The 16,950-nt window shown below is 35.1% G+C and overlaps 1 protein-coding gene and 1 non-coding gene across 6 annotated transcripts in view; one reads left to right on the top strand and one right to left on the bottom strand.

The window, feature by feature from the left end:
- The window catches only part of NT5C2 (5'-nucleotidase, cytosolic II), a 107,441-nt gene that overhangs the window by 72,659 nt on the left and 17,832 nt on the right, over positions 1-16,950 (top strand). For 4 of the 5 annotated variants that reach the window (XM_058543906.1, XM_058543905.1, XM_058543907.1 and 1 more), the window contains 3 exons: positions 12,462-12,579; positions 13,394-13,489; positions 13,815-13,838. In XM_058543906.1, the coding sequence (XP_058399889.1) occupies positions 12,462-12,579; positions 13,394-13,489; positions 13,815-13,838 (238 nt within the window). The remainder of the gene's footprint in view (positions 1-12,461; positions 12,580-13,393; positions 13,490-13,814; positions 13,839-16,950) is intronic. The other variant, XM_058543909.1, reaches the window with a different exon arrangement.
- Positions 15,398-15,519, bottom strand: LOC131407770 (small nucleolar RNA SNORA32). The gene has a single exon (XR_009220635.1). It is a non-coding gene; the product is annotated as a small nucleolar RNA SNORA32 (small nucleolar RNA).

Raw genomic sequence — 16,950 nt, 5'->3', positions numbered from 1 at the left:
ACAAGGTAAAACACCTTTTTTCCTCCTTTTTTTAAATTGTGGTAAAATATACCTAATGTAAAATTTACTATTTTATCCATTTTTAAGTGTATAATTGAGTGGCATTAAGTACATCCACCATGTTGTGCAACCCTCACCACTATCCATTTCCAGAACTTTTTCATCATTCCAAACAGAAACTCTGTACCCATTAAGTGATAACTTCTCATTCCTTCCTCCCCTCAGCCCCTATAACATCTAATCTACTTTTTGTCTCTGTGAATTTACCTATTCTAGATATTTCATGTAAGTGGAATCATAAAATATTTGTCCTTTTGTGTCTGGCTTATATCTCTTAGCATAATGTTTTCAAGTCTCATACATGTTGTAGCATGTATTAGAATTTCATTCCTTTTTAAGGCTGAATAATATTCCATTATATGTATATACCACATTTTGTTTATCCATCATCTGTCAATGGACACTTGGGTTGTTTCCATCTTTTCGCTATTGTGAATAATGCTGCTGTGAATGTTGTACAAATATCTGAGTCTTTGCTTTCGGTTCTTCTGGGTATATCCTCATTGGAATAGAATTGCTGGATCATATGGTAATTCTGTGTTTAACTTTTGGAGGAACTGCCAAACTGTTTTCCACAGTGGCTGCACCATTTTACATTCCCACCAGCAATGCATGAGGGTTCCAGTTTCTCCACATCCTTGACACCATTTGTTATTTTTAGGTTTTTGTTGTTGTTGTTTTGATAATAGTCATCCTAATGGGTGTGAGTTGGTATCTCATTGTGGTTTTTTTTTTTTTATAAGTTTTATTTATTTTTCCCCTAAAGCCCCAGTAGATAGTTGTATGTCATAGTTGCACATCCTTCTAGTTGCTGTATGTGGGACGTGGCCTCAGCATGGCCGGAGAAGCGGTGCGTCGGTGTGCGCCCGGGATCCGAACCTGGGCCGCCAGCAGTGGAGCATGTGCACTTAACCACTAAGCCACGGGGCCGGCCCTCATTGTGGTTTTGATTTACATTTCCCTAAAGGCTGGTGATGTTGAGCATCTTTCATGTGCTTATTAGCCATTCATATATCTTATTTGGAGAAATGTCTATTTAAGTTCTTTGTCCATTTTTTAATTGGGTTGTTTGGTTTGTTGTTGTTGAGTTGTAGGAGCTCTTTAAATATTCTGGATGTTAATCCCTTATCAGGTATATGATTTGCAAATGTTGTCTCTTGTTCTGTGGGTTGTCTTTTCACTCTCTTGATAGTGTCTTTTGAAGCAGAAAAGTTTTTAATTTTGTTGAAGTCCAATTTATCTATTGTTTCTTTTGTTGCCTGTGCTTTTGCTGTCACATCCAAGAAATCATTGCCAAATTTAGTATAATGAAGATTTTCCCTTATGTTTTCTTCTAAGAGTTTTATAGTTTTAGCTCTTATGTTTAGGTCTTTGATCTGTTTTGAGTTAATTTTTGTATGTTGTGTAAGGTAAGGGTCCAGTTTCATTCTTTTGCGTGTGGATATCCAGTCTTCTCAACATCATTGAAAAGACTGCCCTTTCCTCACTGAATGGTCTTGGCATCCTTGTCAAAATCATTTGACCATATATGTGAGGAGAGCACTTTTTTGTTGTTGTTGTTAGGAAGATCAGCCCTGAGCTAACATCTGCCAATCCTCCTTTTTTTGCTGAGAAAGACTGGCCTTGGGCTAACACTCATGCCCATCTTCCTCCACTTTATATGGGCCACCGCCACAGCATGGCTTGACAAGCGGTGCGTCAGTGCACACCCAGGATCCGAACCCGCGAACCCTGCGCCGCCGCAGCAGGGCGCGTCCACTTAACTGCTTGTGCCACCGGGCTGGTCCTGAGAGCGCTTTTTTTTTTTAATGAAACATATAATAATGTAAACTTTTGTGTCTGTTTCGATGTTTCTTCTTAAAGGAAGATGAGGCTCTTTGCCATAGTGATGAATTAAATTAATATGGAACATCAGCTGAGTTGAACTTATCGTGGAAAGTGTAACTGGATGCATTAACTGGATGCATCTATTTGAAGTTCTTAGTGTGACAACAGGGTCTCTTAAAGGAGCATATTTCTTGAAAAGTTTTTGGTACAAACCAAGGAAGAAGATAACTTTCATCAGAAAGGTCAGAGAAATTCTCATTGTCCCAAGTCATGAGACAGTACTCAGGGCATCCTTCTCACAACTTGGAAAATGTAGAACTTGCACATTACCTTACTTCACGGTCCTCTACACAGATTGTCTGTATGCAAGAATTTTTAGTTTTAGGGAATGAGCACCTCCACATCAGTGCAAGTTATTAACCTATATATATCCTCTTTCTTATTCTAGAGGGATTTATCAGTTTGTGAATGGATCAAATGTGTACAATTGAAGATTAAAGGAATATAAAAATAGATGTAGTTTGATAAGTAAAATGCATTTGTTATCCCCCTTAGTGATCTTTTTTTCTTAAAAGAACTTTTGAACTAGATTTTTTGTTTCTCTTTTTTCTGAAACAGTAGAATAAGGGGATAAGATGAGTGTTTGAACAGAGAAGCTAGAGTAACATAAAAAGAAGAAAAAAAAGTCTCTCCAAAAAGCGATGATCCCTTTCCAAAAAGAAAAAAACTAGGATTGTGGTTGATAAAATTATTAATAAAAATTAATTGGAAAACACCCTCATAAAACCAAACAAAATAAACATCTAATCAGAATATATAATGAGGACTAAATCCACAAAGGAGAATTGTGACGATGAAAAGTGATAATTTAGTTCTAGAGTCCGATCAGTGATTTGTATCAAGGATCCAAGCTTATTAGAATAAGCTGAATTTGACAGGGCCTATGGTTGAATGGGTTTTTGTGTAGCTGGAAGGTTCATTACTTATAGTTTTAACTATAAAGCCATAAAATTTACTTTTATGTAAATCCCCTTAAGAGATTTGAGGTGACGTGCAAAATTGAACACACATAAAATGGGTCAAAACACTAATTTTTATAAAAGAAAGCCCATGAGAAAATATGATTCCAAACAGCTGTTATCCTTCATATATAGTCACCTTATTAGAGAAAACTTATTCCAATATCGCTGTCATTTCTTAGACATTTTAGGAATTCTTTTGGAATTGTTTTCATAGCCAGTTTATAAACCCACAATAAAACCGGCTTCATTGCTTTAAGTAGTCACACCTGTTTTTTAACCCAGCTTGATATCCCCTCTTATTCACTGGTTGCTCTGAATAACATTTTTCTCCCCTAAATTAAATTTATCTGTTGAGAAAGTGTGCCATCAGGGAGGATATCTAGAACAATGTTTTGTAGACTCTGAAAATCGTTTTGAAAGAAGAATTTCAAATATGTTTTGAGTAACGATTGCATTATTGGAATAAGTATATGTTTCCTCAGGAGTGATTATTTTGAATGGGAGAAAGGCTCACTTGGATGAGTAAGTTCTGTTTGTTTTTAAAAGGCATTATTTGGGGAAGAGGTGGGAAAAATAAAAGGCATTATTTTATGTTACGTCTCATAATATAGTTTGATTGTTTTCATTTCAGAATTGGTTTTTTTTTTCCTGTTGTTTTGGGGTAGTTGTCTTTTAGAGACAGAGAACTTATTTGGAATAAATCCAGTGATCCTTAGATAAAAATACTTGTCTTCTTTTTTAGTTTGCTTTTTTAACTGAACTAAGTAAGCTATTTTTTTTTATTTAATTTTATTTATTTATTTTTCCCCCAAAGCCCCAGTAGATGGTTGTATGTCATAGCTGCACATCCTTCTAGTTGCTGTGTGTGGGACGCGGCCTCAGCATGGCAAGCGGTGCGTCAGTGCGCACCCGGAATCGAACCCGGGCTGCCAGTAGTGGAGCGCACGCACTTAAGCGCTGAGCCACCAGGCCGGCCCTATTTTTTTTTAAACTAAGCTATTGTTGATGGCATCCCTAATTTAAAAATTTTCTCACATGTTTACAGTTTAATTTTCTTTGGCCCAACACATCATCTTATGTGTTAACTCTGAATTCATAAGAGTATTAATACATGATAATACTAAACAAGTTCTATCATACCAAAAGATCAGTGCTTTTAGTAGAATTAGTTTTATCAAGACTATAAAATTTACAGCCTTAGTGTAGTTAAAATATTTCTGAGCCTTAATTTGGAAGGCTCTTATTTTAACTTATTGCTGATAAAAGCCCTACTATTGCGTTGTCCTCTAAATGGGAATGATATTTAAGCAGTAATTAAAGGATCACCTGAACTAGTTAATGAAATAATTCTGTATGTGCCTATATATGATACTTGTATACACTTGTGTTATTTAAATATTCTGTGAAAGATGTTTTAAAACTTTTTGATCTGATAAAAGTTATTAAATTGAGGGAGAATAAATTAGGGAGGCTAGATGAAACAAGAATCCAAAATAGTGATAATTGTTAAAAGCTTTGGTGCTGAGTTTAAAGCAGCTCATTTAATATTCTCTTGACTTTTGTGTATAATTAAAAAATATCCCTAGTGAAGTTAAATTAAAAAGTCAGGTGGAGGAAATGGACAAAATGCCAATGAAGTGATTTTTTTTTTAAAGGCATTTAAATTTAAAGGTCTTTAGTCTTTTCATTTCTATTTGAGATACAATCTTTATTTTAGCTCTTCTGCTTTTTCTTAAACTTAAGGATTTTCTTACACTAGCTCCCTCAGGAAATGAAGTACTGTTTCTACAACCAAGCATACTTTTGAGGTCGTCTCTCTATGTTAGGAAATAATTTAAAAAGAAATAATACTCCAGTGCATTATCTTACGTGTGGATATAAGTTCTTGTATTAGTTGAGATAAATACCTTCAAGACTATCATTTTTAGATATATATTTATATTTCATATATATTTCCTATTTTAGGTATATATATTACTTTCTGGAAGCTGTATTATACATATACAGGTCTACACTTAGTTTCCAAGCTTTGATTCACTTCATGTCATTTCTGTATCCCAGTTAGAGTTTTCACTAATTTTAAATTCATCTGTCTGAATTGCAATAATATGAGGTTTGTTCTTAGATTATTAGGAAATTTAAAAGATTGCTTAACAAAACCCAGTTCCATCTGCTGCATTACATGGTGAGTGATAGAAATAATCAATTAGCAGTGTTTATGATCTTTACTTTCCATTGCCAGTCATAAAAGCATTCAAATGTAAGCCAGATTTTTTTTTTTTGTGAGGAAGATTAGCCCTGAGCTAACATCCAATGCCAATCCTCCTCTTTTTTTGCTGAGGAAGATTAGCCCTGGGCTAACATCCGTGCCCATCTTCCTCCACTTTACATGAGACGCCGCCACAGCATGGCTTGAAAAGCAGTGCATTGGTGCGTGCCTGGGGTTCCGAACCTGTGAACCCTGGGCTGCCGAAGCGGAGCGTGCGCATTTAATCACTACGCCAACCGGCCGGTCCCTAAGCCAGATTTTTTTGTGAATAAATGTCATATATTATTATTAGTTGCATCAGTAAAATTACTAAAATGAATCCTTTTTTTTCTTTCTAACATCCCAGGTTATTTTCAACATGGATAAATTTGTTTTCAAAGTAGTCCTAACATAATAGCTACCTTTGATTCATTATCTCTTTTCTGCTTACACATTCTCTGAATGTTTGCTTTATCATGGGGATAATGGCCACTGAGAAAAGGACAAATGATAATGAAGTCAAGCTGTGTAGCGCAGATTTGGGTTAAACCTTATGGGTAAAACCTGCCGTGTCAGGGAACTCTAACAGCTGGTTACCTAGGCAGATCGTGAGGTGATTGTGATTCTTTCGATCATTGGGAACATTTGTTTTGTTTGACAGTCATGCAGAGGAATCAGATTCAGATAATTACTATTGTTGTGACATAATTGTCATGGCACTGTGGTAGGGGACCAAAGTAAGTGACTACATAAAGGTTCCTTTATTTCCTAAGTTTTTTATCCACCCCTTCAATTTTTCCTTGAGATGAATAGAATAACTAACAGCATTATCTAGGACACTCTGTGGTTATTGAAGAATGAATTTATTTCCACCTGGATTTCCAGATCATTAAGCACTAAATTCTGTTTACTTCTTGAAGACTCTTTGAAGAAGAGAGTTATAACATTTCATTTAGATGGGAGAACTTATGTGGAAGTATCTGACCTCAAGTATACACTAGAGGTTGCACACTGGTGGTCCATGGACCCAACTCAGAACACCATAGTTTGGCTCAAATAGAGTTTGTTGGGTTTTTTAATTGAGTCAGAAGTTAAAAATTGAGAGATTACAAGTAAAAATCTAGCTTGGCTATTTTCACACAGTTGGCAACAGTTGGTTGTCATTCTCTCAGGGAAGTCAGCTACAGCTGAATAGCTACTTCCCCCGTTAGGCAAGACTTGCTCAAAGACTTGAGGCCATTTCGCACAGTAATTGACTTGCCTGACCCTGACATAGGTTTGGGAATATATTACCTGAATCTGAGGCTCAGAAAGTTTGGTCAACTTTATAGTACCTTGAGATATTGGTTATAAAAATGAATTATTTGTATAATTATTTGTATAAGCCTGTATAAATCATACATAGTTTTAAGAAAACTTGCTAGGCTGGAGTACTTGGCCCCTTTTCTGTTCATCTATGCCTCCTTAGTCACATTATATTATTGATCTTCTAAAATTTATTATAAATATCTAATTGTATATCCTTGTAGTGTACTATGAGCTCCTTCAGGCCAAGGACCATGAGTTATTTTGGTTTTTGTTCTCAGCATCTAGTACCTGGTACACAGTAGGAATCCAAATGTTTGTTACGTTCCTCTAACTTTAGTACAGGCATTTGATGACCTGTTCTTATTTTTGGAAAAAAAAAATTACATATTAGCTACTTCAATTTTTTTTTATTACAAGCAGCTCCTTTCGTTAAAGAGGATTTTTTGAAGTTATTATCTCAATAATTTTTAGTTTTCTTGTTTTAGATTGAAAAAATACACTAAAGACAAGTTCCTAGTAAATATACAGATTCTCAGAGGGAAAAAATTTGTTAGGTAATTTTTTTTCATTTTATTTTAAAATAAACATTCTTCTAATACTCTTAGTAATCTTAAATAAATTTCATAATTACTATTTAATTTTGCTTTTGCAATGAATTGAAGTTGGTAGTTGAATTTCAAACTCTGTTTACTTATTTACATATCTAGCCATTTGGGAGTTGGTTTTCGTTCATATTGCTAAAAGTGTTGCGTAGTACCTAGCTTTTATATTTTAAGTAAATTAAAATTGAGATAGTGTTTAGAAATTTTCAGTATTTCTTAGATCATTTGTGGTCTCTTGGGTTAGAGATAAAATTTTCGACTATGTCTGTTATTGTGTTAGGGTTCTCAAATAGTTTTGAAAAGTGGGAAAAGTCCTCTAGTATCTGTTTATATGAGAATTGGAAAGATTTTATTTAAAATTTCCTTAACGAAAATGTGAATTATTACCTTCCCTAGTTACAGTCTCAGAGAACCAACATCACGTAGCCTAAACAACTAGAGAATGTTGATGTTGATCACATTGACAGCATAAAAGCAAATAACTATTCTTGGGTGGTTGGGTTGGATTTTTAGTTTTCATAGTGATTGGTGGCGGTGGTTTCTCCTAGTTGTAAGGTTTTTTGGACTTGTAGATATTATACTTGGTCATTTCTGCTCTTCTGTTCAGTACCATCTCCCTTTCACAAAAAACTCGAAAGTTAGAGGAATCTAACCATATGTTTTCAAAAACTAAATGTCTCTAGGGAAAATGACTCCCTATAAAGTTAAACATAATGCACATCTAAAAAGTCAATATCTGTAAAGGATGTATGTACTTTATGAAAGTAGAATAATATAATTCTGCTTATGGCAGGCAAATATCCACTGACAGAATCAAAATAAAAAATTTTCCTTCTATTCCACATTTACACATCTGGTTAGATTTTTAGCAGCATGAAGTTGGTTCTTGTCTATATCAAGATGACAAATTTAGGTGTTGGAAGGGTAGAAAAATAGGTAGATAGTTAGATACATGCAGGTAGACTTAGTTTAAATGGGTACTTAAAAGGCAGATGAGACTGCTCTGGTTTATCCTTTATTTAGTCTGTTTCACTTACTATAGTTCAATTTTAAACACTTTACCAGCTGCATTCAGTCATATAAACCTGAAATGTGCTAGAGAAAATTAACTAAGACAAAATAAATTCATTTTCCTTTTTGTGTTTTGACTTAACATTTCAGGATCAGACTTGGCTTGTATTCCAGGCTCAGGGTGCCAGAAAAGTAAATAATGCACAATACGTAGGCTTATCTTCAGTACTGTTGTTTTGCTATGGCCAATTAGATGAATTTTAGTGATGGTCAGAGGCTTCTAAATAGGAGGAAGGTAACTCCTTTAAATACCAATTTCCAAATGGTGTCTCTGTGTTCCAGCCCATCACAACAGTTTTAAAACCAGTTTTTGTTTTTGTTTTTGTTTTGTTTTGTTGCTTTGTTTTGTTTTTTAACAGGAGAGCCAGTGTAACTCCTTCAAGACTGGAGTGACACTCTGCATCTGCGTCTGCCTCATGTGAGTTCTCATTTTGGCAGCAGCACTCTGCTAGGCTGGAACCTCTGTAGAGGTTTGCCCTTTCTTTTTCTAAAATCTATAAACTACTATACACAGTGTGTCTTGGTGGCAAAGGTAGAAAGTGTATGAGAATTCCAGACTTCCTTGCAGAAAATTTTCAGCTCATTCCAAAGGGACTATCAGTCTCCTCTAACATAGGTTCTATCTTGTCTGTATAATATCTATTCAAAACAGAGCCCTCAACTTTCATCCCCACAACATGCAGTTGATATTTTTTGAAGAGCTGTTTTTTCCTTGCAGATTGTGAAGTAAAGAATATCTTTAAATGCTGTCAGTAGCTTCAGCTTTCAAAGCCTTGGTTGTTCTCTTTATAGTCTAGTTACGTAACCTGAGAACACTGTGTGCTGCCCTAGTGGCTGAAGTAGTCCTCTTTTTTGGACTCTGGCCCTTAAAATAACTTCTTCCTTTGTCTTTGGATATTGGGTAAATTAGGATTGGCCTGAGGACTCTCTCGAAGAAGAAATAAGCAGTGAATGTGTCAGGTTGTGTTTATTCTGAAGCTATTGCCTGTGTTTTGGAAAGTCAGTTGTAAGAATTGAGCTTGAAGCTATGCATCATTTACTTGCCAATTTTGAGAGAGAAATTGAAATTGGAGCCTTTGCAGCTGTGGAGAGGCATAGAGTTCTACAGTCTGAGGTGTTATATATGGTTCCTCACAGATGTTGAGGCTAGTTTTGAAGGGCCTCATTGATTAAAGAAGGAATTTTGCTTTTTATTTATTTGTTTTTCAAGGAATTGTGGTACTTTGAAGGCTTCAGGAATAGTGATTTTTGCCACCAGCTCAGAACAAATTGTGATATTCCGAAGGGACACTTAGAACAAAACATCTAAACTCATGCTTTGTGCAGCTGCAGTTCTGCTTTACCAGCCCTGGTTGTATTATATACCTAGTTGTCTAGCAGATGATTTAGTGACCTGGGAGTTCATATTACTGAAATGATTATCCTGGAAGCTTATGAGAAAATGTCAATAGCTTCTAGGTCTTACTGATTAATATAGAGCTTAGTGAAATAGATAGTGTTGTCAAAGTGGAACTTGGACTCTCTGCCAAATCCATTCCCACCTGTGACTAGAGCAGTTTATTTTGGATTAGATGAAAGAAATTGCAGAGAGAGTAGTGTGTTTTAACACTCAAGGTTTAAGTTTTGATGGCCTCTGTAATCCAGAAATTCATGTTAACAGTGGTGGTATACCCTCCACTGGGGTACCCCACAAAGAACTTGGGGTGAGACTCAGGGAGACCCAAATTATGGCTTCAGCTGATGTTTGTACTTGCTATGTAACTTCAGGTCAGCAAATGGGGAAAATACATCGTATTTTTGGGAAGTACCCTAAACTTAATGAGAGAAAGGAAATTGAAAGTATTTCTTTCTGAAGGTGGAATTTCTAGAAAGTCACCTCAGTTGAACACTTGGAAAGTTCTGCCGTGGAGTAAAGACAATGTGGCAAGTGTATAGTGTTGTATTTTCTGTTATTCTAGGGTTTGTGCTGGCAAAATGGGGATTTGGGATTCCCCCCTCCCCCGCCCCCGTATTCTTTTTTTCCACGAAAAATTCTGAATAAATTGATTTAGGTTTAATCCAAATTGTCTCATAGACATAGATTTTAATCACCATTACTCCATCACTCTGTAATTACCCAATTCTCTAACTAGGGAAAATTACTCATGTAGGAGTGAGCCTGGGTGGGAGTGATTAAGGTTTGTTTTTTGTCTCCTATTGTTAAGGTATATCCAGCAAATTATCCTTCCGAAAAGTTAATAATTGAAAATGTTTTATATGGGCCAAATCTTATAAGAATGAATGTCAATGAATTATTCAAATTACTTAACTATATTGGAATTTTGTTTCATTAAATATTGTTTGAAATAAGTGGGGCTTTGTTAAGATTGAGAAATAATTTTTGTTTCATGGAAATTTTGTTAAAATGAGATTCGCTTTCGGTTGGGGTGAAAGCATGAGATGGGGTGAGAAATGTCATTTTATATTCTTAAAATAGTTCAAATTGACATCAGTGAATACCATGCTCTCCTGGTTGTGTGATAATATACCAGTTCTTACTCTGTTAGTGTATATGAATATATAGCACTTCTTTACCACAGTGTACATCATCTAGATTTAAGAATTCCACACTTAAGCCTTCAAAAGGTTATTTTGGCAGGGGGAGGGGTGAGGATGGGGCTGGAATTGAGGGGAGGAAAAAAATATAGCCAGTTTTGAAAATATTAGCTGGGGTTAGCATTAGCATTAAATTATTGTTACCCCTGAGACAATGAAAGAAATGACAGCTGCTTTTGGCATTGTTCTGATGAGATGAGACTCAAGCATCTCCTGAAAGGACCTTAAAAGTTTTAGGCTTTTTAAATATGACAAATGTTTATTAAAGAATTTTGAAAGCTTACATTGCTTTTAAAAATTTCAATTTAATTAAAGAGAATAGATAAATACATTAGTATGTTACAAGTTTTAAAGGTACAGAAGAGGTACATGAAAATCTCCTTCCTTCCCCGGTCTCTTAGCCACTCAGTTCCCTTCTGTGGAGGCAGCCAGTATTACTGGTTTTTTGAATCTGGTATTTCCAGATATATTCTAAAGGATTGCTTTTGGAAAGGGAAAGTTGAATTGTACTCATTAAAATTTAGCAGTAACTTGGATAGGCAGACTAATTGCAATGAAAAATCCATTTGAGCCATAGGGTATATATTAATTGTAGATAGCAGAACTATAATATTATAATAATAATAGTTGCATTATTGTGAGATTGTAACAAAAGAATGGATTTTTTTTGCCTCATTTGGTATCTAGCAAGATTGCAGGTCTTGTTATTTTTTATTTCTATTTTTAATATGGCTTACCTGCTCCTAGAGACTGATGGAAGGATGCTTACCTAAACATTTCATTTAGAAGAAACCTATTTAAAGGAACAACATTTTCTTTATGCTGAACTGCAGTGATGATTCTACAAAGTTTTTTCATCAGAGAAAATTTCAGACATTACAATAGTAGAGAGAAACTCCCATATTCTAAAATCCATTTTATTTCACCTATAACAAACTCAGTATGCTTCTTTAGCAGATAATATTATACATACACTTGCATATTCCCCTCCTTCCATAATCACATATAATAAAATTAGTCACAATTCTTTAATGTCTAATTCCCAGTTCACATCCCGATTTCCCTAATTGTCTCAGACTGTCTTTTTATGGTTGATATTGCAGTAATAACTTGTAAAATGCGATTTTGATGGCTGTAATATTGTTAGGGCTGATAAGAAAACAAGTGAATCCTGATAAACAGAATTATGCTGATCGGAGAAGTAGTGTAAAGCAACTAACTACCAAGCCAAGCAGGAATTCCAAAAATAGAGTGGTTTTTTAAAAAAGCTCATTTTGAAGGATTCCTACACCAATTAAGCACATCAGTGAAGCCTTCAACATATAAGGACCTCTCTACCTTATTTTCTATTTACTTATATTCTCATGGATAATATCCCAGCCATGCATATTAGGGTTTTTTTTTTTTTTCTGCCTTTAGGTTGTGGGAATGAAATAATAGATAAAGAGAAAAAAGTGTTTGGATAAGGTTTCCTAAGAATGAAGGAACTATTCTGAAATGTCTGATAGTTCATCTTGTTGCTGCTGCTCCTACTATAATATGACCTATTTCCACAGACTAACAGTTGAGTTCTGTGATTACTTGGGGCAGTACAAAACATGGAGTTTGAGGGAAAAGAAGAAAAATGGCAGATTTAGGAAGAAGGAGGAATTGGGAAAGTAGAAATTTGCTCATTTGTCTTCTATTTTAACTGGCTATTCTTTTAATGAAAACCTCCTCTTTGTGCAGTGTACAAGTCCCCGGAGTATGAGTCCCTTGGCTTTGAGCTTACTGTGGAGAGGTTAGTTTCTATTGGCTATCCTCAGGAGCTGCTCAGCTTTGCTTATGATTCTACATTCCCTACCAGGTAATTTTTCAAAATTTTTTTGGATTAAGACCCCTCCCTCTATGCTCAAAATTAGTAATTCCAAATGCATCCCTGACCAAAAAAGAAAAAAAAATACATCAAAAGGTTCTTTGGGGTTTCTCTGTTTGTTTGTTTTTTGTTTTTTTTTTGGTTGCTGATGATTCTAAAATTACCATAGACTTTTCATGTACACCATATCTTTTGTGTTCTTGAATTGAACTTAGTTTATTGTTATTGAAGAAGATCTATTTATAGGAAAGAAAAGGGATTATTAAAACTGATGGGCAGTAATCACAGATGCTCCTACCTTTAGCTATTGGAGAGCAGTTACATGTTTTGCTAATACACTTACCTTGGTAATCAGGAGCCTTCTTGGCAGTTTGCATTTCTGGATTTGATAAGAAAGATTTAAGATTAGGAAAGATGATGTTTATTTGAGATGCCATTGTATATGTACCATATACATCTAGTAGAGGGAAATACAAGCCTGCTCAGTTGTCCAAGGAAATTAAAAGACTCTGTTTTAGAATGGAACCAGCTGTATTAAGAGGAATTATAGTTTATACTTTGATTATAGAAAACAGTTGTGATTATTTATCTGGACAGTAAATAATTTTTAGTTGCTCTGTGATTAGTTTTTAAGATTTTATTCACTAACTTTAGCCTCTAGGGTTATATTGTTTGCGGACGTACTTGAGTTGCCATAAAGCTTGAATAAGATGAGGTTGGTTCATGGTGATTGAGTGATACTACCTAAGATTATCTATTGCCTGTGTTAATTTGCATTATTGATAATGTCTTCACTTTCACATAGGGGACTTGTCTTTGACACGCTATATGGAAATCTTTTGAAGGTTGATGCCTATGGAAATCTCTTGGTCTGTGCACATGGATTTAACTTCATAAGGGGGTGAGTACAAAGAACCTTTAGCCTCTTTCTAGTGTTTTCATAGTCAAACAATATGAAAATGACATCATCTCCCTAAAATGTAATATCCTTTCCTATTCCCTCATCATTAAAGAGCAATTCCTTTATATAAGGCTGCTTAATAGTTATTTATTAGGCAGTTAGGACCCAAATGGACTTATAGTTAGCAGTTACATTTTGTTTAAATTAAGTGCCTTCTAATTATACAGCATCCAAAAAACTAATCTTGAAACTTGCCCAAAAAGAACTATAGTGGCCTTGACTTATTTGAAATTCTAAGATTTTTATTTTCTCCTTTTTAATACAGTTCTCAGGTAGCTGCTCAGAAGAGGTATGTACATAAAAGTGTTTTGAAAAATTTAAAACTATAGCAGTGTAAATGACTAAGATTTTTAAAAGCTAATACATTATTTTTTATATTCTAATGAGTAGCTTCAGATCTTTGATCACGTGGTTAAAATTTTTTAAAACATGGGGTTAAAAATGAATACAGGATGATAATATGTAAAACAAATAAGGATAGGCTTTATTTTCATAATCAGAATATTTCCACTTTTCTCACTAATTTGGACTTTCCACCCTAGTAAACAGCAGATAAAATTTAGTATGTACTATTTTTTGGTAAAACATTCTAATTTTTTCTTTAAAAATCACAATGCCACAATTTGACGATTTCTGTAATTGTGGCTTTATGATTATACATTTTCTCTACTATTATACTACCTAATTTACTACCAGCACTCTATTAGGGTCAGAGAAACTCTTAAAACCAAAATAGGATACATGTCAGTCTCTTGTGTAACTTTTCCATATATTATTTATTCTCAATGGCAAAGTAGTAAAAACCACTGTCTACATTTAAATTGTTAGAGACAGTGTCATTTTGGTAAATACCTTTTGTGATAAGAGGCACAGATTAACTGAAACTGTACCAATTTTCTTTAAATCTGAGGTCACAGCAGTGCCCTACTTGGAACTGAAGTATCTGATCCAAAACTCTTCAGCTGTCATCACGCAGGCTCAAAGATGCCCAAATATACATAGTGAGAACAGTGTGAAGTAAACACCTCACCTTGACACGTCTGGGCAGGCCATGGTTATATCTGCCTTTCTTTCACTGTTCATCTCGTGAGGGGTTTGTTCAAGATCCACAAATATCAGGAGGCAGGATTTAGAACGTGAAGTGATTGCAGATAGTACTAGCAACCTAAGCTATTTCATATATGGATATTGTCACTATAATTCAGAATCCCAATGATGATGAACCAAGATTCAATTTATTACTGTCAGAAAAGGAGTTTTTATGTTATGGAGGGAGGGGTAGTCAGAGAAGAAAAGGAAGAGAATCACTTCTATAAATTAGTACTATAATTAGATTTACTAACTCAAGATCTACAGATCTCCTTTCTTCCCCCAAGTAAGCCAATGAAGTTTCCAAATAGCTCCTTTGGAAATACATTTAATAGTGTTTCAAAAATAAGTCATTTATGAGTTAATGCAGAATCATTCAAACAGCACTTAGCACTGTACAGTCTTTTGAGTCAAAAGGAAAAGCCCATGGAGAAAGGAGACTGAGGAGGGAGGGAAAGAGAGAGTTACTGAAGTGTAGTGGTGGTCAAGGCTGGAGGGAAGTCAGGGCTCTATCAGGCATCACCTTACATGCCTTGCTAATGATTTGGGACCTCTTTTTTGGACAATGGGAAAGTCTTTTCAAGTTTTAGAATAGGATAACATTGAGTTCAAATCTTTATCCTCTGCATCGCAGAAAGTTAGCAGTAGTCTGTACTATAACTTTTCCTCCCAACTCCAAATCTAGCATTCCTTCTTTGATGATACATTACCTCCCCCGAATTAATTTTTAAATTTTTAAATTTTATTTATTTATTTTTAAAATGTTCCCAATAGGCTGAATGCTAGCAAGGTAGCAGGAAAAAAACGTAATGCGAAATTTCTTTTCTGGTCATGTCCATGGCAAATGAGAAACTGCATTCTAAAAGCCTAGGTAATGACCAAATTTTTATCTTAAATATATACTAATATGATTTGACACTTAATTTAAACAAAGCGTAATTGCTAACTGTATTTATAAGTCAGTTTGGGTTCTAATTGCCTAAAAAATAGCTGTTAACCATCCTTATGTAAAGGAATTACTCTTTAATGAAGAAGGGAATAGGAAAGCATATTATATCTAAGGGGACAATGTCATCTTACTAACCTGACTGAGGAAAGCATATCATTACTATTTCCTTCCACCTTAATTTTCATTACAGAGAACCTTGCAAGGCTAGCAGATGAGATATTCTACAAAGTTATTCTTTATTGGGAACTCTTATTTCAGATGAGTGACTTAAGACAGGGAGCTAATGTGATTTTACTGGAGTTTATGCCGTTTGTAGTTAACAAACTCAAGCAGGAATTTACCCAAGTTACTCTGAGTATGAACTTTAAATTGGATGTCCTCTATTTAGATTAGTTAATCTCAATATATTCACCATGAAAATTGTGTATTTTTATATTTTAGTCTTTCTCCTTTTTGATTTCTCTATAATACTTTTATTAATACTATCCCCTTCTTCCTCTTGCAGTGCTTCATTTCACTCTCCAAGCTTCTCATGCATCTCTAACAACTTCTATCCATTTCACTGTTTTTTTTTCTTTTAAACCTTAAATGTTCTCTGTGGTTCTAGTCTCAGTCTTCTCTTCCTTCTCTGCACTCTTAAGTGGCCTCATCTACTCTAATAGTCTTCTTGACTTCTTCTATTACCTGGGCATAGATGATCCCAGTTATCTCTCAAGTCTGAATCTCTGTTTGAAGTTCTTGACTTTTGTTTCTAATTGCCTATAAAAATCTGTTAATTTTGAGCTTAATGTATCCAACATAAACCTCCTTTACCTCTACTTCTTATCTCGTTTTCATATTTCCGTTAATGGTACCACTACCCTCTCAGAGACAACTTAGTGTGAGCATCATCATCTTGGACAATTATGTCTTCTGTCTGCCACGTCCAATCATTGCCTGATCTTGTTCATTTTACTTCGGCAATCTCTCGTGAATACATTCTTCCCTATAATAATTTCCTTTGCCACCACTCTAGGACAGGCCCCTACTGATCTCATCTGGACTACTGCAGTAACCACCTAACTGATTTCCTAGTCTTTTGTCTCTGTGTCAGTTAGCTTTTGCTGCATAATAAATTACTTCAAAACTTAGTGGCTTAAAACAATGAACATTTTATTGAGCTCAAAATTCTGCGAGTCAGCTGGGCAGTTCTGGGGTTGCTCAGCTGATCTAGAATGGCCTTGCTCACATGTCTGGCAGTTGGCAGCCTGTTGGCTGGGGTGCCTCACTGCGGCATATAGCCTTTTATTCTCCAGCAGGTTACTTCTCTCTCATTCACATACATAGTAGTCTCAGAGTTCCAAGTGCAGCAAGAGTAGGCAAG

This window comes from Diceros bicornis, chromosome 6, assembly GCF_020826845.1.
Source record: "Diceros bicornis minor isolate mBicDic1 chromosome 6, mDicBic1.mat.cur, whole genome shotgun sequence".
Classification (NCBI taxonomy): domain Eukaryota; kingdom Metazoa; phylum Chordata; class Mammalia; order Perissodactyla; family Rhinocerotidae; genus Diceros; species Diceros bicornis.
The sequence above is the reverse complement of the archived record's forward strand: the minus strand, read 5'-3'. Positions and strand labels throughout refer to the sequence as shown.